The sequence below is a fragment of the Neodiprion pinetum genome, chromosome 7, assembly GCF_021155775.2.
Source record: "Neodiprion pinetum isolate iyNeoPine1 chromosome 7, iyNeoPine1.2, whole genome shotgun sequence".
NCBI classification, from domain to species: Eukaryota; Metazoa; Arthropoda; class Insecta; order Hymenoptera; family Diprionidae; genus Neodiprion; species Neodiprion pinetum.
This window is the reverse complement of record NC_060238.1, coordinates 11,494,218-11,518,476: the sequence shown is the minus strand read 5'-3', so window position 1 is coordinate 11,518,476 and position 24,259 is coordinate 11,494,218. Positions and strand designations below refer to the sequence as shown.

General features: G+C 39.3%; 2 protein-coding genes across 2 annotated transcripts; one reads left to right on the top strand and one right to left on the bottom strand.

Annotated features, from left to right (window-relative positions):
- Window positions 1-5,772: 5,772 nt before the first annotated feature.
- On the top strand, window positions 5,773-7,914 carry LOC124223662 (uncharacterized). Its single transcript, XM_046635887.1, has one exon. It carries the CDS (start codon window positions 5,773-5,775, stop codon window positions 7,912-7,914), a length of 2,142 nt encoding a protein of 713 aa, XP_046491843.1.
- Window positions 7,915-21,269: 13,355 nt separating this feature from the next.
- Window positions 21,270-22,337, bottom strand: LOC124223661 (uncharacterized). The gene has a single exon (XM_046635886.2). The coding sequence runs from the start codon at window positions 22,335-22,337 to the stop codon at window positions 21,270-21,272; it is 1,068 nt and encodes a 355-aa protein (XP_046491842.2).
- Between the last annotated feature and the right edge of the window lie 1,922 nt (window positions 22,338-24,259).

Sequence of the window (24,259 nt, the reverse complement as noted above, 5' to 3'; positions counted from 1 at the left end):
TCTTCAGTTTTGGAGCCGAAATTATATGGTTTCAGATTTTATTCAAATGACTCCATCCCGACTAATAGGACAGTGGTACAGCAAGGCGGGTTCTGGAAACAGATTTCTGTTACTGACACTTACGGACACCCTCCCCAGACTCAAACCCTTTCTCCGCGATGACGTCACAGTCTGCCGTACCGACTTGAGGTCGAAAACGTGCAACTTTACCGACAGTTGTATCGGTCAACGGTCAAAATCGCACTCCTCCATATCAGCCGACGGTCAAAATCGTGCTGTTTCACCGACAATCTTACCGACAGAAGGTCAAAGTCTCTATGTATTGCTCGCCCACCAACGGTAGAGGGCGCAGCGGAGGGCGTAACCTTTTTACCGACCTGGATGTCAGTTACCTGTGCCACGACACGACACGATTTTTTTCCCACGATAGGACTGTTGATGTGTAACATCAACAACCTCAAATTCTTTTCCCACGTTATTAACCACGCGACATTCCATAATCAATGGTTCTCAGAATTTTTTTTCGACTTTTGAACTGGTTCAGTCAAGGTCAGAGTGCAAGGTCGACCGATAGCTGCGGTAGTACACGTTTAGAGCTGCAGGTCCTACGGAGTTGAGTTACTATCGCTCTAAGAATGCAAAACACGATTATGTTGGTGTACTGATTAGTCCAGAATGAGATGCAAGGTTGAGACGTAGTTGAGATTTCGTTTCACAAGTTTTTATTCATTTTATAAAAAAAGTATTAAATATAATATATAGATGTATTCGGTTTCTCATCAAAATTTTGCGAAAGGCTTCAACGATTGGAGAAAAGACGAGAATTATCACAACGATCGGACTCATGAAAGCGCGCGCGGAAAAATTCAAACGTCTCCAGAAAACTGATCGAGGTACGCGGTTGACGAAAAAAATACCTGGAATCGTCGAGTTTCGACTTGACGTTGAGCGACCCGCGGTCAAAGGATTTCGGTACGACGTCGAATTCTGGAAGTTTCTGAAATAAACTCTTAACTGACAAGATAGAGGTTCTGAATTAAGAACGGTTGGTATTGGTAATAAAAAAAATGTTTTATTGGAAAAACTTAATCGAGTGAGTACGAGAGAGAATCAAAAATACGATGTCGTTTATGAATCTATTTCATGCGAGGTTGAATTCTGGAAATTTCTGGAATGAACTCTCAACTGACAGGATAGAAGTTCTCATTCAAAAACGGTTGGTATTGATGATAAGAAAAAATATTTTATACGGAAAACTTGAGCTAGTAAGTATGAGGTGATTATTACTATAGATTATTTTACAGACTTCCTTGCTGACTGCCAAATTTTTCTGTTGTTGTTGTTGTTCTACGCATGTCGTTGAACGCTGCACGGATACTCGTATGCTTAAGGTGCATTCACATCTGCACGTTTTATAACTCCTTAAACCTAATTTACATGAATCGTTTTTAAAGTAATTAATCTTAACACTCCTCCTCAAAGGTAAGTTTCATTAATGTTCGGTTAAAAAATGTATTTATTCAAACAATTCACAAAGTGCTTTCGTGCAGCCAGATATCACCTGACTCATCATAAGTTAAGTGTAACAAAGTGTCAATAAACGCAAAAAAGGTTTGTACACCATGAACCACCGTATCAATTTGCGAAACTAGGTGTATAAGCTCCGCTAGATTTTCACGTTTTATAAATCCTTAAACCTGATTCACATGAATCCTTTTTGAAGTGATTAATCTCAACACCCCTCCTTAATTACTTTACCTCGCAATTGTTTAAAGATCGTACAAGACAAAGTTTTTTGTTAGGATATCGGCTATCTGTTCAGCGCTTTCGGATGTAATATAGCACGATGCGCACAGTTTGAATTGCTATCTGACATTTTATTCAATTTCTGCAACGATGGACAATCGAAATCCATCAAATCAAAGACCTTAACTTCCTCAATTAGAATTTTCTTCTCTAAACTTCTTACGGTAACTGTTGAAGCATCACGCAGCGATACGCGTTCGATGATGAAATGTTTCTCAAAAACCCTGTTTACTTCACTACCACTATGAAATTATTCGTGTATTACTATGTGATAGTGATCATGCTTTGAACAATGGGAATGAAGAACTGTTCGAGTGTACACCGATTGACTTTTGTGTGTGTTTCAACAGAAGATTTGGCAGTAACATTACGGTTTGAGCTGCACAATTTGGATGTAATACAGCACGATGTGCAGAGTTTGAATTAGTATCTGACATTTTGTTCAATTTATGCAACGATGGACAACCCAAATCCGTCAAATCAACGAATTCAACTTTTTCACTCAGAATTTTTTTTCTAAACTTTTTATGTTAACTGTTAAAGCATTACGCAGCGACACGCGTTCGATGGTGAAATTTTTCCAACAACCCTGTTCATTTCACTACTGTAAAAGTATTCTTATATGACCATATGATACACTACTACTAATACTACCACTAATCAACTGTCTGTCGTTGATTGATCATTAAAGAGATCTCAAACAAAGAAAACACATATTTAATGTAATTTCTGAAAAATTTGAGAACCCCAGAATCATGAAAATTTACAAATGGCATATTTACATACTCTCATGGATGCGAGTTACGTAAGACGTCGTCTGAGTAATAGGCCACCACTGTCTTCCGTTGGTTGAGCATTAAAGAGATCCGAAACAAAGAAAACACATATTTAATGTACTTTCTAAACAAAAATTTAAGAAACCTAGTATTACAAAAATTCACAAATTGCACATTCACTTGCTCTCATGGATGCGAGTTAAGTAAGAAATCGTCTGGGTAATAGGTCATCTTTTCCATCTGACAGTACAACTCCAGAAAATGTCTGCAGGTGCCACATCGATGCGATTGCAGCTCTCCTTGTACGCGACGACATCGCACACAGGACTGTAGACTATCGATGCAAGAGAATGGTATTCTTTCGTGATTCGAAAACATTGCTCTTTCATCGAGATCCTCCTCTCGCGCACAGTTTATGCAATACACACCCTATGGTCCCGTCGAATACAAGACCCTACGGCAGACAGTGGTGATATAGAATCGCTAGTGGATGTTGCGTTCTCGATCCACGCAGCGGATCCGTAGCGGAACAACCGATCCAGCAATCCGTACGACATCAAAAATTGCTGGATCGGCGTTGTCGAAGAAACGAGCCATTCGAGCTGAAAAAAAATTACTTTCTGAGCTATGTGATCTGATATATAGTTTTTTCAAAAAAAAAATCAATTTACTCTCATCCAATTGTTCCGACATTACGATGATGACTTTGTGTTTCTGTGTTTTACAGTTGGTTTTGCTGATAAAAGAACGGAAAACACACAGACTAGTTGGACAATTGTTTGAACCATGAAAGTATATTCTATGAGTTGTATGATAAAACTGAAGAACTTTTCAGCTGAACTGATTTTTGTCACCCACCTGCACTCCTCGCTGGATTGAGAGCAACCGATTTTTTCTCGTCACCACTTTTCGATAAGCATCTTCCTATTTCTAGGCTACTTGAACTCAACACCGTAGGCAAAGTAAACCATCCCCCCTAACGCTCTTAGAGAACGCTATCCACTCGAGTTTTGTGAATCACTCTTGCGATTAGCTCACTACCACAGTTCTATCGTACGTGAGACGTGTAAAAATTCTTCTTTAAGAACTATCCTACCATTTTACGCGCTGCACTTTCGTTCGTGGAATATCTAGAAATTTATATCAAAGAATATTGCATACGATTGTCGGCAAATTTTTGACAAAGCGTGAGTCAGGCTGTTGTTGCTTGCCACAAAAGGGACCGTGCCAGCGTAAAGCAGTCCTTCTGAAGCAAGCCTTGCAACGATAGCTTTGTCAAGTATGTGCGATTGAAAGAAGAAAAAACTAACACGGATGCTGAAAAGTGATTAAAAATCATGGAGACAGCGCTTAAGATTTAATCTCAGAAATCTTCACCGACAGAAATTCAAAAGTGGATTCAATTTGGAACTCAAAATACCAGACTTTTGAATGAAATTTTTCAACGATCGGACAGAAGACACGTATTTTGACGAAAAATCAAGTCATTCTCCAACGGACATACATGGGTGGCTCGAAGAGAACATGAAGCAAAACGTGTTGACCAAAGTGGTGAATTTCCATGAAAAAGACTCTGGCTGACCGTTGATCGAAATAATCGATTTGATTGTGGATATGAACAAGTACGTACCAGTACGAGGAGGTGTGTTCATATACATACCATTACCTAAGGATATTCAAGATAAGAAGGCTGTCATCACATTCGTAACAGCGACTCATATTGCTTTCTTTGGTCGATCACCGTAGCTTTGTTCCCAGCCGACAACAACAATCTCAACGCGACCAGCTCGGACCCGCATTTCAGCTCAGTGCTACGGTATGATGGTATAAAGTTTTCTATGTCTTTAGATCAAAAACACTATTTGAAAATTTTAATAACTTCACATACTTTCGATTAACCTCTATATACAGAATATACTGAAAGGAAACAAAAGCACAAGAAAATTGTACCCGTTAACTCAAGCCGAAACAAGTTTGATAAACCTGTAATTCATCTATTAGTAGTAACGACTGAGATTCATGAAAATATCCGAACATCTATCTTGTGGAAAAAGTTTTACGTCAAGTAGTTAGGTTTTGATAACATACACACAACAGTTGAATGAATGATAGAATTGAATACAATTTCGCCCTCAAGCCAATAAATTCTATCCTAATTTTTCCGTTACACTCGTCTTTCATTGAGCTGAGCACTTTTTTATTAACTAAAGGCATTCCGTAAACATTATCAGGTGGATAATCAGAAGTATCAAATTTGTCCAAGTCCTGTTTCATGCATTCGTAAATATCGGGGACGGTGAAGTGGTATATTAAACTATCCGTGTCGGGATACATTAATTTTGATTAAAGTTATTCTTGGATATGAAGGTCACAAAACAAAACACTTTTTATCGTGTTAACGTTTCGGCCCTGGTGGGGGCCCTCCTCAGAACAATTTTATTTAAATATCTGTCACGAACAAAATAAAAAATGATATACAAATAGGTTTGACAAAGTAAGACATATTGATGTAAATAATATGCAAGGTGTTGAAGCAAATATAAAAGAGAGATTACCTCATATGCGATAACACTTCCAATTACATAAATGCGTGTTGATGATTGAAGAATAAATAGAACAAAAAGGCAAAAACGACAAAATACGAAACACACTACGTTAGCGACACGTAACTCCCACGAATTCATAATTATAGTTGGTTTGTTAAAAGAATTGAAATACACAGCCGTTATGGTTGAGTCAAAGCACATGAGCACAGTGGAACGTCTAGTGTGTAGTGGGAAGAGGTCGATCTCAAAAGTTATCAGAGCAACGCAGAGTCAACGGGTTAAACGGAAAACAAAATTTTTTTGTGTTAAGAAGATAAAATCGAGAGCAAGCTCAGTCGGTAATGGACAAATTACGATGGTCGTATCACAGAGGTGTAAATATTGCTTAGGTGTTCTATGTCTTGTTTACGGTTGACAGAATTAGGATGTGCTACAATATTGCACATTTCCAACAGAAGCCTATTATAATACAAAGGTTCAACATCAATAATACTAGCTTGAGAATAGTTAAAAGAGTGGTCGAAATCGATGGCATGTCTCGTCAATGCGGTATAATTATCCTCATGTTCGTGGATATTGCGTCTATGTTCGGTTATCCTGGTGTGTAGTTGTCTACTAGTTTGGCCTATGTAAGCCTTGTTGCAATGATTGCAAGGTATTTTGTAAACTACACCCGAGCGAAATTCTTCGACACGCAACACTTGAAATTAGAACCGGCCTTCAACGCTTACAAGACGGCTAATATCAACAAACTGGCTAGTCTGATCAGTAACAAAAAACGACTCAATTCTAATCCAATTGACACGACCTCTGAAAATTGGTTAGTAAACCTCAGTAGCACCGAGATTCCGGCCAATGTTATCGACGTACTAAAAATGGGACCTAAATATGGCATTCCTTTCAAGAATAACCGCATTCCAACCAATAAACTCATATCGGATTTTGAATCAAAGATCTCCTGCATTCCTTCTAATTCTCGCAATACGGCTCGGCAAGATTTCACCAATACAATAAAAAAGTTCATTAACACTCCTGCTCCCCTTAACGCCGATAAGAATGTCCTTCACAAAAAAATCAAAGAAACCAAGATCTTCCAAAACAACAATAAGGACTTGCTTTTCTTGAAAGCGGATAAGGGAAACAAGACTGTTGTTATGAACAAACCAATGTACGAGGCCAAAATGTTGCAACAACTATCTAACATTAATTCCTATAAAGTTGTTAGATATGATCTCACTTCTACTTTGCAACAAGAAGTAAAAAAACTAACAACCGATTGGGTCAATAGCAAATTCATCTCTAATCAATTAAGACGTCAAATTGCTAAAACGGATTGTCTACCACCTAGAGCTTATGGATTACCGAAAATCCATAAACCTGATACACCGGTACGAATCATTGTGTCCTTCACTGATAGTCCGACGATTAATTTGGCTCGTTTCCTTAGTAAATGGATAGGTAATAACATCATACCACCTTTGTCACGGATAAGAGATAGTTTTGCGTTGGTGAATGCTATTAGGGACCTTCGTCTTCCAGCTGATTATATTTTAGTCTCACTGGATGTTATATCCTTATTCACTAATGTACCACAAGATCTGGCAATCAACGCTGTCAAACAGCGCTGGCATCAGCTGGTGGACAAAATTCCGGTCCCACTTAATGAACTCTTAAAAGCATTACAAATATGTTTTAAGGCTGCCATATTTAAATTTAACCACAACATATATGCCCAAACGTTTGGCTTACCTATGGGCTCACCGCTCTCTCCAATTTTGTCTGATTTGGTTTTGGATGACCTTGAACAACACTGTCTTAATAAACTAGACTTCAAGCCTTCATTCTTTTTCAGATACGTAGACGACATAATTACAGCTGTCCCTTCGCATAAAGTCGCAGAAATGCTTTCAGTTTTCAATAGTTTCCATCCGAGACTACAATTTACGTCCGAATTAGAGTCTAATCACCAAATCAGCTTTTTAGATGTCCTGATTATCAATGACAATCAGCTCATTAAAACTGATTGGTTCCACAAGGCTACTTGGTCACAAAGGTATTTAAATTACCATTCTCACCATCCCAAATCATACAAAATTGGAACGATCAATTGCTTAGTTGACAGAGCGATTCGACTCTCAAGCATGGAATTTCACAATAACAATTTGTCCTTGATTCAGCAGGTACTATTTAAGAACGACTATCCATCTCGCCTGCTTAACAAACGTATAAAGTTCAAATATGATTCCATCTTGGCATCTACCAGCCCTAACAACAATCTCGATACAACTACTACACAGACCATTCAAAAAAACTATATTTCCATCCCTTATGTAGCGGGTTTGTTTGAGTCTCTTAATAGAACATTCTCCAAATACAAAATTCAATTTGTGGGTAAATGCGCACATGATATATCCTCGATGTTTGATTCGGGTAAAGACCCCCTACCCCTGGTCAATCGCTCGGGTGTAGTTTACAAAATACCTTGCAATCATTGCAACAAGGCTTACATAGGCCAAACTAGTAGACAACTACACACCAGGATAACCGAACATAGACGCAATATCCACGAACATGAGGATAATTATACCGCATTGACGAGACATGCCATCGATTTCGACCACTCTTTTAACTATTCTCAAGCTAGTATTATTGATGTTGAACCTTTGTATTATAATAGGCTTCTGTTGGAAATGTGCAATATTGTAGCACATCCTAATTCTGTCAACCGTAAACAAGACATAGAACACCTAAGCAATATTTACACCTCTGTGATACGACCATCGTAATTTGTCCATTACCGACTGAGCTTGCTCTCGATTTTATCTTCTTAACACAAAAAAATTTTGTTTTCCGTTTAACCCGTTGACTCTGCGTTGCTCTGATAACTTTTGAGATCGACCTCTTCCCACTACACACTAGACGTTCCACTGTGCTCATGTGCTTTGACTCAACCATAACGGCTGTGTATTTCAATTCTTTTAACAAACCAACTATAATTATGAATTCGTGGGAGTTACGTGTCGCTAACGTAGTGTGTTTCGTATTTTGTCGTTTTTGCCTTTTTGTTCTATTTATTCTTCAATCATCAACACGCATTTATGTAATTGGAAGTGTTATCGCATATGAGGTAATCTCTCTTTTATATTTGCTTCAACACCTTGCATATTATTTACATCAATATGTCTTACTTTGTCAAACCTATTTGTATATCATTTTTTATTTTGTTCGTGACAGATATTTAAATAAAATTGTTCTGAGGAGGGCCCCCACCAGGGCCGAAACGTTAACACGATAAAAAGTGTTTTGTTTTGTGACCTTCATATCCAAGAATAACTTTAATCAACAAATCTCCAAGGTCAAGATAAATCTTCTTTATACATTAATTTTGCCTGATTTTCAAATTTCGTTTCAACATAATTATAATGAAAATCGTAGATATATGTTTTAGACAGGTCCAGGATGGAGAAACCTGCATACAATAGTTTATTCAACTTGACACTCGTTTTACGCATTTCGACTATTATCATATTTCCATTGAAGATAGTACAGTTATGGGAATTTGGTTTGGCTATAGTAGCTCTGGCACCGTACGTTCCACCCTATTTCACAATCAATCTAACATCTCTGTATTGCCTAACGTTCTCCATTGTCTTACTAGAAAAAGCGTTGTTCATTAATTTATAAAAATTTTTCTTGAATTCATTGTTTGATTTTTTTCTCAAATCTGTATTAAAATCTATGTATTTTTCAAGCCACGCTGTTTGTCTGAACTTGAGAACTCGATGAATTTTGACTAATTTTAAACGTAACTCTAAACATTGTTTTGAAACGCGATAATGAATAACGTAGCTTTGCTTGGTAATGTGACCGTCAATTTCGGTTCCAATGCTATAATCAGAAATTGCGAATGGTAACCTGATAGATTATGGAATATCACACGGATAGTATGTGAGATCTGATAATTTAGATTACAGCCTCGGTGAGCTACGGTACTTTCCAGTAAAATGAGAGTGATCACAAGTTTGACATTGTGAGTGTAAACGGTTTTTCGCAAATGTGACCCACCAATGATAAATTGAATTCACATTTAAGATCCGCGTGAATCCAGAATGGAACGGTTTCTTTGTGCTTAGAATTTTTGATTTCATTATCTTTTCCTCCTCTGTGGGTAGTTTAACTTTGGTCTCGTTCAAACTCATGCATTAAACTTTGTGCTTTGTTGAACATCTTTCAGATTGAAAGTGAGTCGAACATCTATCACAGTACCACGTACGACCATTACGGAAAATTTTGTTAAGAAGCCGAATATTTTGACTTTCAACTTTTATGCATTGTTGAATTTCCGCTGTTGATGATGATTTGCCCAAGATTTTGTACGTCGAGTCCGTGATACCGATCAATCTCAAACACTTCGTGGATTCCATCTTAAGATTTTTCCTCACGTATACTTGACAAGTTGATAATGAATGATCATTTGCAGTGCCGAGGTAGGGCAGATGTACATATGTTTGTATGTGCGCGCGAAGCTGTCCGTGTGCGTGGAGCGGTACGCACCAGAACAATTACACGAATCGAAATAACGACATTCGGTGAACATTGGGACCACCCTAAGATATCGCATTTTCACGTTGCAAAACATGAACAAAAGGGTTCATTATATAGGACCGCAAGTCCTGGACCAGCTCATTGGCAGTTAAACTCAAGTGATGGAAAGTGTCTTGTTCCTTCGTATACACTTTACCAGAGAACAAACGGTAAGTCGTCATACCAATTGCTACCTGACGTGAATTTTTTCAATGTATCACACTCCTTCACTTCTATTGTTCAAAGGAATTAAATATATTTCCAACTACTTAGGAAACTTCAGGAGATTTGAAATACACTTACGACTACTCACAAATCTTCAAAATCAGCTTAAAACCTTTTGAATTTGTTTCTCACCTTAACATTTTTCAAGTACTGAAACATCTTCAAATTTTCTGAATAAACCCTTTTTTTGGTAAACGTCATGTTTCAACGTACTCATTTTTTATATTCACTAGAATCTTTTTTCACCAGACCATGTTACCCAACGTTTTCAACTTACCGCCAAGTCCAGAAGCAAAGCCACACGATGTGATGTTTCCGGAACCTGCTGTACCAAACATACGTTACGTCCATGTACTTGGCTCGCCAATTGTCGAGAATGTTAATTCAGACTATTGCATAATTTGCCATTGATTATCCGTGAATTGGTCGCGAGACTTTTTTTTTGTCGCACTGGACTTTCAGAAAAGAAGCAGATAGCCTGCTAACTTTTCAAGAATGAAGCCCGCCATCTACCACAATAACGCACAGCAAGCATCATACGTAATTTTGATTCGGTTGATAATTTGCCGTAAATAAGCCGCAAATGAATCGTCAAACTTTCTTTTTTGTCGCACTCAACTTTCAAGAGAAGATGCAAATGACGTGCTAAGTTTTCAGGAATTTAGCGCGCGATGTACCAATATAACGTACAGCAAGCATCATGCGCAATTCTGATTTGGTTCATAATTTGCCGTGAATAAGCCGCAAATTCGACGATGATCTTTTTTTTTTGTCGCACTCAATTTTCAATGAAAAAGTCAAAGGCCTGCTAACTTTTCAAGAATTTAGCCCGCACTATACCAAAATAACGCACGGTGAGCTTTATGCGTAATTCTAATTTGGTTGATAATTTACCGTAAATAAGCCGCAAATTAAGTGTTGACCTTTTTTTTGTCGCATTCAATTTTCGAAGGAGAAAGCGGATGTCGAGCTAAATTTTCCAGAATTCAGCCCGCCATCTAACGAAATATTGCACAGCGAGCATCATGCCCGAATCTGATATGGTTGATAATTTGCAGTAAATGAGCGGCTAATTAGTCAATAAATTATTTTTTCAGTCAGATTCAATTTTTGAAAAAAAAAATCTGATGACGTGCTGACTCTTCAAGAATTAGGCATGCCATCTACCAAAATAACGCAGAGCGAGCATCATGTGTCATTCTGATTCGGTTGATAATTTGCCGTAAATAAGCCGCAAATGAGTCGTCAAACTCTTTTTTTCGTCGCACTCAGTTTTCAAAAGAAAATGCAAATAACGTGCTGACTTTTCAAGAATCAGCCCCGCAATCTACCAATATAACGTACAGCAAGCATGATGCGCGATTCTGATTTTGTTGATAATTTGACGTGAATAAGCCGAAAATTAGTCGTTGAACTTTGTTTTTTCGTCGCACTCAATATCCATAAACGGAAGCAGTTGGCGTGTTAACTTTTCGAGAATTGATCCGGTTATTTATCGAAATAACGCACAGCGAGCATAATGCATAATGCGTAATGCTGATGTGGTTGATGTTTTGCCGTAAGTAAGCCGCTAATGAGTCGTTAAACTTTTTTTTTTGTTGCACACAATTTCCGGAAAAAAATCGGATGGCGTGTTAACTTTGCAGGAATTCAGCCCGCCATTTAGTAAAATAACGCACAGCAGGCATTATACGTAATTCTGATTTGGTTGATAATTCACAGTGAATAAGTTGCAAATAAGTCGTTGAACTTTTGTTCTGTAGCACACAATTTCCGAAGAAAAAGCGGATGGCGTACTAGCTCCTTAGGAATTTAGCCCGCCATCTACCAAAATACCGCAGAGCGAGCATCATGCGTAATTCTGATATGTTTGATAATTTGCCGTGAACAAACCGCAAATTAGTCATCGAACTTTTTCATTGTCTCCCTCAATTTTCAAGAAAGGAGGGGATAGCCTGCTCACTTTTCACGATATAGGCCCGCCATCCACCAAAATGTCGCACAGCAAGCCTCATGCGTAATTCTAATTAAGTTGATGATTGGCCTTGAATGAGCCTGAAATTAGTCGATAAACTGTTTTTGATGTCGCACCTAATTTCCAAAAAAAATTGGATGTCGTGCTAGCTCTTCGAGGATTTAGCCTGCCATCCAACGAAATAACGCCCAGCAAGCATCTTAAGTGGTTTGATTTGGTTGATAATTTACCTTGAATAAGTCGTTGAACTTTTTCTTTGTCACACCTAATTTTCGAAAAAAAAAGTGGATGGCGTGCTCACTTTCAAGAATTCAGGCCCCTATCAACCAAAATGACGCACAGCCAGCATCATGCGTAATTCGGATTTGGTTCATAATATGCCGTATATAGGCCGCAAATCAGTCGTCAAACGTTTTTTATCGCGATAAATTTTCAAGAAAAAGCGGATGTCGTGCCAACTTTTCCAGAATTCAGCCGGCCGTCGTCCACAATAAGGCACACCGAACATAATGTGTAATTCTGATCAAATTATTAATTTACCTCGAATAAGCCGCAAACAAGTTGTTAAACTTTTGTTTTGTACCACAAATTTTCCAAACTCGAAGCGAATGGCGGGCTAACTTTCCAAGAATTGATCCCAACATCAACCAAAATAACGCATCGCATGCATCATGCGTAATTCTGATGTGGTTGATAATTTGCTGTCAATAAGCCGCATATCAGTCGCTAAACTTTTTTCTTGTGGCACTCATTCTTCCGAAGAAGAGCCGATGGCGTGCTAACTTTTCAAGAATTGAGCCCGTTGTTCACCAGAATAATGCATCTCGAGCATCATGCCTAATTCGGATTTGGGTGATAATTTACAGTGACTAAGCCGCAAATCAGTCGTCAAACTTTTCCTTCGTCTCACTCAATTTTCAAAAAAAAGCGAAGGGCGTGCTTACTTTTCAAGAATCGGGGCCGCCATCTGACAAATTAACACACAGCGAAGATTATGCGTGATTCTGATTTGGTTGATAATTTGCCGTTAACAAGCCGCAAGCTAGTCGTCGAACTGTTTCATTCTTGCATACAAATTCCAAGAAAAAAAGAGATGGTGTGCTAACTTTTCAAAAATTTAGCCCGCCTTCTATCAAAATGACGCACCGCAAGCCTAATGCGTAGTGCTGATTCGGTTGATGATTTGCCCCAAGTAAGCCTGAAATTATTCGATTAACTGTTTTTTATGTCATACTGAGTTTTCAAAAAAAATTGGACGTAGTGCTAGATTCTCGAGAATTCAGCCTGCCATTTACTAAAATAACACACAGAGAGCATTTTGCGTTGCTCTGATTTGGTCAGTTATTTACCGTAAATGAGCCGGAAAATAGTCGTTAAACTTTTTTCTTTGATGCGCTTAATTTAAAAAAAAAAAGGGAATGGCGTGCTGAATTTTCAAGATTTTAGGCCGTCATCTACCAAAATATCGCACAGCAAGCATCATGCGTAATTCTGATTTGGTTGATAAGCTGTCGTAAATGAGCCGCAAATTACTTGTAAACCTTTTTCTCGTCGCACTCAAGTTTTGAACAAACAAGCGGATGGCGATCTTAACTTTTCAGGAACTCCACTTGCCATCCAGTGAAATAACGCACAGCGGGCATTATGCGTATTTCTGATATGATTGATGATTTGCCGTAAATAAGCCGCAAATAAATCGTTGAATTTTTTTTTGTGTAGGACTCAATTTTCGAGACAAAAAGTAGATGGCGTGCTAACTTTTCAACAATTCAGCCCGCCATCTACCAGAATAACTCACAGCAAGCATCTTGCGTTGCTCTGATTTGGTTAGTAATCTGACGTAAACAAGCCGAAAAATAGTCGTTAAACATTTTTTTTCGATGCACTCAATTATCAAAAAAAAAAACGCGAATAACGGGCTATCTTTTCAAGAATTAAGCCCGCCTGCTACCAAAATAGTAAGCATCAAAGGTAACGCGGATGTGGTTGATAATTTGCTGTCAATAAGCCGCAAATCAGTCGTTAAATTTCTTTTACTGTGGCACCTAATTTTCGCAAGAAAGGCGGATGACGTGCTAACTTTAGAAAGATTCAGCCCACCACCTACCGAAATAACGCACAGCGAGCATTATGCGTAATTCGGATGTGGTCGATGATTTGCCGTAAACAAGCCGCGAATGAGTCGTCGAACTTTTTCATTGTAGCATACAAATTCCAAGAAAAAAGGAGAGGGCATGCTTACTTTTCAAAATCTTAGGCCGCCATCCACCAAAACGCCGCACAGCAAGCATCATGCGTGATTCTGATATGGTTGATGATTTGCCGTAAATAGGCCGCAAATTAGTCGTCAAACTCTTTCTTTGTCTCACTCAATTTTCGAGAAGCGAGCGGACGGCGTGCTAAGTGTCTAAGAATTAAGTCCGCCATCTACCAAAATATCGCACAGCAAGCATATTGCGTAATTCTGATTTGGTTGATAAGTTGTCATAAATAAGCCGCAAATTACTTGTAAACCTTTTTTTGTCGCATTAAATTTCCAAAAGAAAAGTGGATAGACTGCTAACTTCTAAAAAATTTAGAGCGCCATTTAACAAAATGACGCACAGCAAGCTTCATGCGTATTTCTGATTTGAATGATAATTCGCCGTAAATAGGCCGCAAATCAGTCGTTGAACTTTTCTTTTTTCGCACTCAATTTTCAGAAAAAAGCGGATAGCGTGCCAAGTTTTTAAGGATTCAGCTCGCCGTCTTCTGAAATAACGCATAGCAAGCCTCACGCGTAGTTCTAATTTGGTTGATAATTTACCGTGAACAAGCCACAAACAATTCGTTGAACTTTTTTTTGTCGCACTTGATTGCCAGAAAAAAAGGGAATGCCGTGCTGTCTTCTCAAGAATTTAGCCCGCCTTCTATCTAAATAACGCACAGCAAGCCTAATGCGTAGTTCTGATTCCGTTGCTGATTTGCCCTAAGTGAGCCTGCAATCAGTCGATGAACTGTTTCTCATGTGGCACTCAGTCTTAAAAAAAAATTGGACTTCGTGCTAGATTCTCGAGAATTTAGCCTGCCATCTACGAAAATAACGCACAGCAAGCATCTTGCGTTACTCTAATTTGCTTAGTAATTCGCCGTAAATAAGCCGAAAAATAATCGTCCAACTTTTTTTTCCGATGCACTCAATTTTCAAAAAAAAAAAACGCGAATGACGTGCTATCTGTTCAAGAATCAAGCCCGCCTGCTACCAAAATAACGCACCGCAATCATCTTGGGTAATTCTGATGCAGTCGATAATTTGCTGTCAGTAAGCGGCAAATCAGTTGTAAGACTTTTTTTTTGTGGCACTCAATTTTCAGAAGAGAAGCGGATGGCGTGCTACCTTTTTGAAAATTCAGCCTACCACCTACTGAAATAACGCACAGCGAGCATCATGCGTAATTCTGATTTGGTTGATAATTTACCGTGAATAAGTCGCAAATAATTCGTCAAACTGTTTCTTTGTCTTACTCAATTCTCAAAAAGCAAGCAGATGGCGTGCTAAGTGTCCAAAAATTCAGTCCGCCATCTACCAAAATGACGGAAAGCAGGCATCATGCGCAATTCTGATGCAGTTGATGATTTGCCGCAAATAAGCCGCAGATTAGAAATTGAACTTCTGTTTTGTCGCACTTACTTTCCAGAGGAATAGCGGACGGCGTATCAACTTTCAAACTATTCAGCCCGCCATCTACCAAAAATGCGCACAGCGAGCATCATGCGTAATTCTGATTTGGTTGATGATATGCCGTAAATAGGCCGCAAATCAGTCGTTTAACTTTCTCTTTGTTACACTCAATTTCCAAAAAGAAAAAGAATGGCGTGCTTACTTTCCAAGAATTCAGCACGTTATTTGACAAAATAACGCACAGCAAGCATCATGCATGATTCAGATTTGCTTGATAATTTGCCGAAAAGAAGCCGCAAAACTAGTCGTCGAACTTTCTCATTGTCTCACTCAAGCTTCAAGACTAAAGCGGATGTCGTGCCATCTTTTCAGAAATTGAACCCGCCATTTACCGAAATGACGCACTGCAAGCATCATGCGCAAAGCTGATTCAGTTCATAATTTGCCTTGAATAAGCCTCAAATTAGTCAAAAAACTTTCTCTATGTCGCACTCAATTTTCGAAAAAAAAATTGCCGTTGTGCTAGCTTTTCAGGAATCCAGCCCGCCATCCACCAAAATAACGCACAACGAGCATCATGCGGAATTCTGATTTGGTTGATGATTTGCCGTACAGGACCCGAAAATTAGTGGTCAAATTTTTACATTGTTCCACTCAAGTTTCAAGGAAAAAGCCGATGGCATACTACCTCTTTGAGTATGCAGCCCGCCATCCACTAGAATGACGCACAGCAAGCATCATGGGTATTTCTGATGTGGTTGATAATTTGCCGTGAATAAACAACAAATTAGTCGCTAAACTTTTTTGTTTGACGCACCAAGTTTTCAGAAAAAAAGCGGATGGCGTGCTGACCATTTACCAAAATAACGTAGAGCGAGCATAGTGCGCAAGTCTGATTTGCTTGATAATTTGCCGCAAATGAGACGCAAATTAGTCTTTAATTCATTTTTTTTTTGTCAATCACGCACTAATGTTCATGTTCCAGCCTTTCCAAGGTGATTGGGTGCAAGTTGTTTGCAGTTTCCTCAGTAGAAATTCTGTCACCAGTGCTATTCTCCACAAATTGCTCAAAGAATGCATTATACTTTTGGAAAATTCTGGGTTTTTTGTGGATGTTGTTACCTCAGATGGTGCACAATTGATTCGAGGAGCAGGACACGTTTTGGCATAAAAGATGGTCAATGTAGCTGCGAACATCCATGCAACTCCGACCGAAGACTATGGTTTGTTTCGGACTTCCCACATTTGATTAAATGTTTTAGGAAGAAAATTTTGGAGAAGTTGTTTTTTTGAGTACGCTATTATATTGAATATATGATCAATTTTTACGATAAATATGTAATCAGGAAAATAATTGTCTTTCTTGATACTTGATGCTATTGTTCTTTTCATGTAGACACCAGATAGTTTTGTAAAAAAAAGTCACTAGGAAACTCTGTTAATTCATGAGAATTATCTTAAAGCAAATTTAAAAATTGCTCATAAATTAGCTCCACAACATTTGAATCCAGAAGGTTACCAAAAAATGAATATTCCTTTGGCCTACCAGGTAATAATGAAAATATCAACTTATTTCTTTTATTGCTTCAATACTAATGTTTATAATTATTCTCTAAAATTTTAATGATTAAGAACATATCTTTTGTTTTCAGTTATTTTCCAAAGAGATTCAAGTTGACATGAAAGTATATAAAAATAGAACGGAAGAACTCAGAGATTGTGACTCTACGATTGCTTTCATCGAAAAAGTTATTAACTTAATTCTAGCAATGAGTTCACATACTCCTTCAGATGCTTTGCGTTCAGATCCAGAGTGTCCTCGAAAAAGGGTAACATTGAATATATTATCAAAGCTTGTAATATTTTTTTGCAGTAATAGAGCGAAAATTGAAATTTTAAATAGATACTCATTATGAACATTAAGAATTCAAAATTTGTGAACTTAAATATTGGAATGAAAACTGAAACAAATCATAAAGTTTGTGTGAGTAGAAAAAAAATTAAATAGCTCAAAAACACTACAAACTAATTATGACATTTCTCCTATTAACGGTCAATTCATAATCGATCTCGAAAATTTATTTTATCCATCACTATCATAAAACAATACTCTGTGGGATGGACGAATTCAACTAACTTGGACTTACTCATTTAAAAACGCTTGGGACTTATTATAACTAAGATCTACGTCTACCATTTATCATAATTTCCTCCAAATTTGAATATTTTTATTATAACTACAATTCAAATACTTCTTGTTGTTTATTCTTTTACAATTGTGACCACAAAAAAATTAACAAACATGATAATAAAAAACTTTGTTTTTGTTAGGCAATAAGTGACGTTTTAAGTTATTTAAAAATTTGGGAAGCTAAAGCAAATGAGGAGAAAGAACTCAGTAAAAAGAAGAAGAAAAAAGAAGCAAATAGAAAATGGTGAAAGTGAAGAAAATGAAAAATTTTTCTTTGCCAATACTCCGAGTACTCTGTGTTCACAACAACATTGTGAACGCAACTAGTTGGTCGCGCGCCTTACAACCTACGCGAGGCAACAAGCATTTCACACTTTCTAGTCGCGCGACCTAGTAGAAAGTGTTACGTCACGCGCGCCGCTCACGCCACCCACGCAGCCGAGCGCGTTGCGTAATCAGCCAACGTGGTCTTCCGCTGCTGAAGACCAACCGAGGCTGCGATAAGAGACGACCGATCGGACCGATCGGCAGGACACTTCGGGTTCGCCTAGAATTGACCGCCCTAACTGACACGCTACACTACGCTACGACGCTACGCTGCGACACGACGCTACGCTGCGACGCTACGCTACGTTACACGACAGACCTGACAGCAGCCCTCCTGCATGACGGACCCTGTTTATCTGGCTTCAGCCAGCCCACATCGAAACACAACAGCTAGCAACCCTCCAGCTCCGTGGGTATTGCATCCGAAGGCCTCTCACCAGACCCCCGGCGGTGCTACTCTCCTTGTGGGACATAAGGAGAGCACGAGTGACGTCACCGAGCTACTTCAGACGCATTCCAGCAGCGGTTTCTCCGTTTCCCGAACCGCAGCGCCCATACGTTTCGACTGCAACCCAGAGGACCCAGTCGGATAGCGAGTGGGAGTCTCCGATAAAGAACACCGAGCCTGAGAATCGCCGCCCCCCGACACCGCCGAGCTCTCCGGAAAGCGGGTATACGCCGCCCCCAAGGACCGAGACCGAGCCCATTCAACGCAGCACATCCGCACTACAGCCTCCACCGCGGTTCAACAGGACAAAGACCACTCCTTCCCTCGCGTGGCAACCATTGTGTTAATCATGTATATATGTAAATAGAATAACTAATGAATAAGATGTACATATAAAATAAAACCAAAAAACTCATCTTTGACTACAGCGACCCACTCCTTCCACGCGGCTCGGTCGAACTACTAGCTAACAACAAATAGCGAACAATTCTGAATAGATTGAAAATTACGTTGCAAGCTACTCTTCAGTTAAGTGAATTTTTGCTAGGAGAGTGCAACTTTGATTATTTAATGACGTCACGCCTAAACTAGGACCAGTTAGAAGTATGTATTGGAGCAAAGATACAAATAATTTACTATTTTGTGGATATTTTAATATTTTAACTTTAAATCTTTTTCAGAAATTCTTTGGCATAATGCGAAGTGTTTGTCGCTGTAATGATCATCCTGATATCATTTTTTTCAGCCAAGTTTTCCGTCTATTATGTTTCTACTCATTGGTCACCCAGCCGAAAGGGTCAAACGTCACTGCTGGTGAGCTTCTTCAATCATTGATGCAGATAAAAGAATCTTTGGGCGCAGCAACTGCGTTGAAGAAAAATTAGCTCGCAGATATTGATGCTATTATTGAAAATGGGATTCTTAACAATGAAACTTTATCTCACAGAGATATCAACACTAATGCTGTTCTTCAAAATCTTTCTGTTGTTGAGAAACCTTTTGAGAGTGTGCTTGACGAAGACAGTGATGAAGAAGCTGTGGACAATGGTTGTTCTTTCATTAGAAAACCATTTGAAAATATTTTAGATGAAGATAGTGATGATGATGATGATATTCATAAAGATGTACATTCACATCAGGATTATCACCATCCGTTTAATGAAGTGTTGGACACAGAAAATGAGAAGTCTGTAGATAATGAGTGCCAAGAAAACACTGACCATATTCAAGACGAAGAAGAAGAAGATCCTGATTTTCGCGATGATCCACATTATCATCATGATTATGATATTGTTTCCACAAGTGATGGTATAGTAACTTACATCGCTGGATATATGGCGCGAAAATTTCAACGATTCTCCCCGTGTTGTGACTGCATCGAGACCTTACGTTCTGATAATTCTTCCCAACGTGATGAAGTGATTGAGTTGATGAGCAATGGTGAATTGATATTTCCTAGTGATAATCTCTTTAAAGTGATGAAGAAACTTGAAAAAATTGTTCTGACTGTCGCCGGTACTGAAACAGTGAATATAGACACTATGCATAAAGTGTTAGAAAGAGTAGCTAAAACTAAGTATCTACCCATTTTAGGCTGTGATACTCACGAAAAAGAACTGATGGCTAAGATTTTAAATAATTTCATTGTGATGCGTGGAAATTTCTTAGTAAATTTAATTAATCGAACTCTGAATGAGCGACGTAGCATAACAAAAAAACACCGTAAAAATTCTGAATCATCTTGATTCATAATGTATTAAAATAAAAACTTTTTATTGTTCCTAAAAAGTGTATATATGAGAGTTCTGGACCACACAATAGCGCGCTCCCCCCTAGCTCCCCCCTGCCCCCCTCCCGCAAATCCGTGGCGCTACCCCCCCCCTGGCTTCCCTAAAATCGCGGCGCTACCGCCCCCAGCTCCCCCTGAATCCGCGGCGCTACACCCCCCCAAGCTCCACCCTAAATCCGCGGCGTTAGCCCCCCCCCCAGCTCCGCCCTAAATCCGCGGCGTTACCCCCCCCCCCCCCCCCCCCCCCGTTGATCATTTTCACGGTTTGCCGCAAGATGGCTATTTTCATAGGATTTGACACACACACACGCACACACACACACACAAAATAATTCCTGTCGAGAATTGTTTGGCGCCGGAAAGCCGTGTATAAATCGGATAGGGTAAGAACCCGCTAGATCTATCGAACAAATTCCAGGAAATGACCCCTAGAGGAAGGTTGAGAATGGCGTTTTTACCGCTTTCAACAATTTTTTTATTTAACATCAATTACATTCAGTTTTCTATTATAGAGTATTGGTGATCGGTCAAATGAAAAAACGTATTTTTAGTTAACGTTTACCCGTTGACCGTTGAAACGTTAAATAAAAATACGTTTTCTTAATTGACCGATCACCAAGACTCTATAATAGATTACATACAAGGTCGAGAATTCTTATTCATCAGTTCTTATTCATACATTTAGTCTTCTTATTCTATTCTAAATTATGTAATTCTAAATTTTAACGAATAAAATTATACATGTTATTTTCTACATTCATCTTAATTAAACATATTATTATTCCAAAATTAACTTATACCAATTTTTATACAGTACCACTAATCGGATTATTTTCAACAATGCGGTCATGCAAGATCATGCAGTAGGCAGAAGTGTGTGGCGGAAACGTAATGCCAGAGTCAAATTCCAATCGAATGTCCACAGGTCCAGTTTTCAATGTTTAGTTCTGCTTGGAGCAATCGATGACGATAAGGGGAGCTTGGTTTATGAATTCACGCTTCGATAGCAAAGGCTCAGCTTTTTTGTTATAGTAGGTCATTTGAAACGGAACATACATATAATAGAGAATGGCGTATTGATTATTGTATATGTCAAGATTCATATTTCCGTAGGGATAGCACTGTGAGTTGAGAAGGAGTTTCACATCTATGATCCGACAATGATCAAATACACTGGCATTTCTCAGCGACTCGTTTCTCGTTGCAGTTTGAAATCCTAGAACGACATATTTAGGCTTGTCAAGCTGCATCGATTTCTTGACTGACCATATATGCTGCGTTGTTGATGGGAGCATGAGATACACGTACGTTTCCCAAGAACAAATACTCATGAATATGGCCGGATCCTTGGCGATGTAGTTGAGTAGCTGGATTTTCGGTTTATCTGCCAGTTTGATATAGAGCAACAACCGCTTGATTTTATTTAGGGTGATTTTGAAGTTTTCTGTCGCTGAGGTCTGAATCACGGCATTCAAATCAGTGTTGGAACGTGTGAGAATTAACTCATGTTTAGCATTGACGATGACTCGACGGTAATCTTCGGCGAAGCCTTGTACATGATTGAACGGTAAAACAACATCGAAATTTCCAGCGGCATCGGTTAGTTCCTTATCCCCACTCGACCACCCGGTATTCTCCAGACTACATTTCTGGCCTGGACTCAAGGATACGTAACCCTTCATAGTGCTGGTGATGCCAACATTTTTATTTCGATCAATCTCCACACCGTTCAACTCATAGCGAACTTCCTCAAACAAATGACAAACGGCCATATTAATCAATTTCGTAACCATCACCGCAGCCACACCATCATCCTTCGTGATATTTCCATGAATGTGTAGAGAGCTTCTACTGGGCAGTAGACACAACTCTTGATCTTGAACAACAATATGGATTTTATCGTTGTTCTGGAAGGTGGATGATGCAAACGGCTGATGAGCATGAATCTCAGAGTGCGCAATCGATTTGTGGAATACCACAGGTTTCCGTATTCTTGTTATTTCTTCCATGGTAACACACACACAGGATGCAGCGAACACGAATTCTTATTTTCCGAAATTTCCACGTAATCGAAGACCCAGGCTCTGGAGAAACCAAACGTTCAGATGTGTCAGTCTCGTCGGCGGTGTAAACGTTGTCAGAGGTGTCGGGCAAATGATGATTTTTGACCATGACGTTTGACTTTTATAACTTTTGCCCAACTTTCTCGTCTTAAACACGATTCCCATTATTTGAGTGATTTCACGTGTAAACGTACAATAATCGTTTCGCCGCGAAAATTAATCAGCTCGTCGTCTTGTCCGACTATTCTAAGCTGTAAATGATGTATCGACTGTACGGCGATTAGCAGGTCAATGACGTTGGTAGGCACTTCGACAATCTTATATCCCGATGGAACGGTTGGGAAAAATTCGTGAATCGTTTGAGCTCGATGCTTGGTTATGTACGCCCCTGTGGCTATGCTACACTCAGCGCGTGAAGTATCACCCTTCAGTATGGCTACGGGTGATTCAGATTCACGAGTAACGTTTCGTGATAGCTCAACCGCCTTGAATCCTAAAAATCGGGAGATGGAATTTTGGGCTTAAAGTCCACCACATGATTGCACGTGACTTTACTGTTCAGCTCGTTGTTGTTAGCTTTTAGACTGAGGGTGATGTCAGATGGTAGCTCCTTACGCAGAAAATTTTCAATATCCTCAATTTCATAGCTTCTCGTGGGTATCGCAATGCTCTCTCTGCTGTTGTCCGCTCGTTTCAGGTAAAATTTATCACACGTCTCATGAATATTGGGTATTTAATTGAATGTCAGGAATTCGACGAGTCCGAGAACATAGTTCTTCTGTGGTGATAACTCGATTGGGGGGAAATATTGAGCCTCCAGCCCGCAGGGTGTGCCTGACAGTGTTAACGTCAACGTTTCCGGCATGACTAATGCTTGCTCATGTAACATTTGTCTTTTTATAGTTGTTCGCGGAGAAATTTGAGACACAAATGGCCGCAAATCACAGTTCTATATTCTTGAGACCTCTTATGATTGTATTCAACGCTTCTAACACCGAGATACCTCATCAAGTCCTAAGGCGGTTTCAAATCACCGGAACCATCGAAATACACAACATGGTCACCATTTTTCTTGTACGCAACTCAATGTGCCCCTGGACCGTTTCTATCGTCAAGATTAATAATTGCGGATTCTCGTATTTCAGGTCCTAATTCCAGCAAGTCATTCCTCATGAAAACACCTCAAAAATGTGAAATTTTTATATTTTGAGCATAGTTGTGTGAATCAATATTGGTGACAGCTCGGTGTGGTGGCTTTATTAGTTTTTTGCTGGACATAAGTACAGGCTCATTCCGCTGCGTTAGGGTCGCGTGTATGATCCCTTGCCCAAAGCAATCGCCTCTATTGTTGTATTGAGCCGTTTGGCCTCGTCCAACCGATGTTTGTTGACACTAGCTTCGTTGACAGCTTTAGCTATACCCGCAGCACCACCCGCAAGAGCCCCAGTAGCGCTTAGACCGGCCAGAATTGAAATGAGAAACGGCAGGATGCCGCCAATTTTATCAGGCACAGGTAACGGGACAATCTCTTGAAACTATACATACAATGCGCATGCACCAAATAATTCAATCTCATTAGTCGATGATATTGCCCTGCGGCGATGTTTTCGTCTGCTAAGCAAAGCGCCAACGTACACGAAATGAAACTAAAGCTGTGAATCTCCTGCGCGTAGAGCGGTGGATTGAGGTTATGCTGTTGTTTATTTTTACGTAACGTGTATTGTTTGAGCAGAATAGTATCGTTCAGCAATACCGTGTGACGGGTTTTGAGTCCGCACGAATAATATGGGGGGGGGGAGACAATTAGAGACGGGGCGGATATACTAGGTAAAACTTGGTGTGTGTATTTGCAACAACAAAAAAAGGGG

Coding starts and splice junctions, on each gene's coding strand:
- LOC124223662 (XM_046635887.1), top strand. CDS start 5,773: ATGATTGCAAGGTATTTTGTAAACTACACCCGAGCGAAATTCTTCGAC.
- LOC124223661 (XM_046635886.2), bottom strand. CDS start 22,337: ATGGAAGAAATAACAAGAATACGGAAACCTGTGGTATTCCACAAATCG.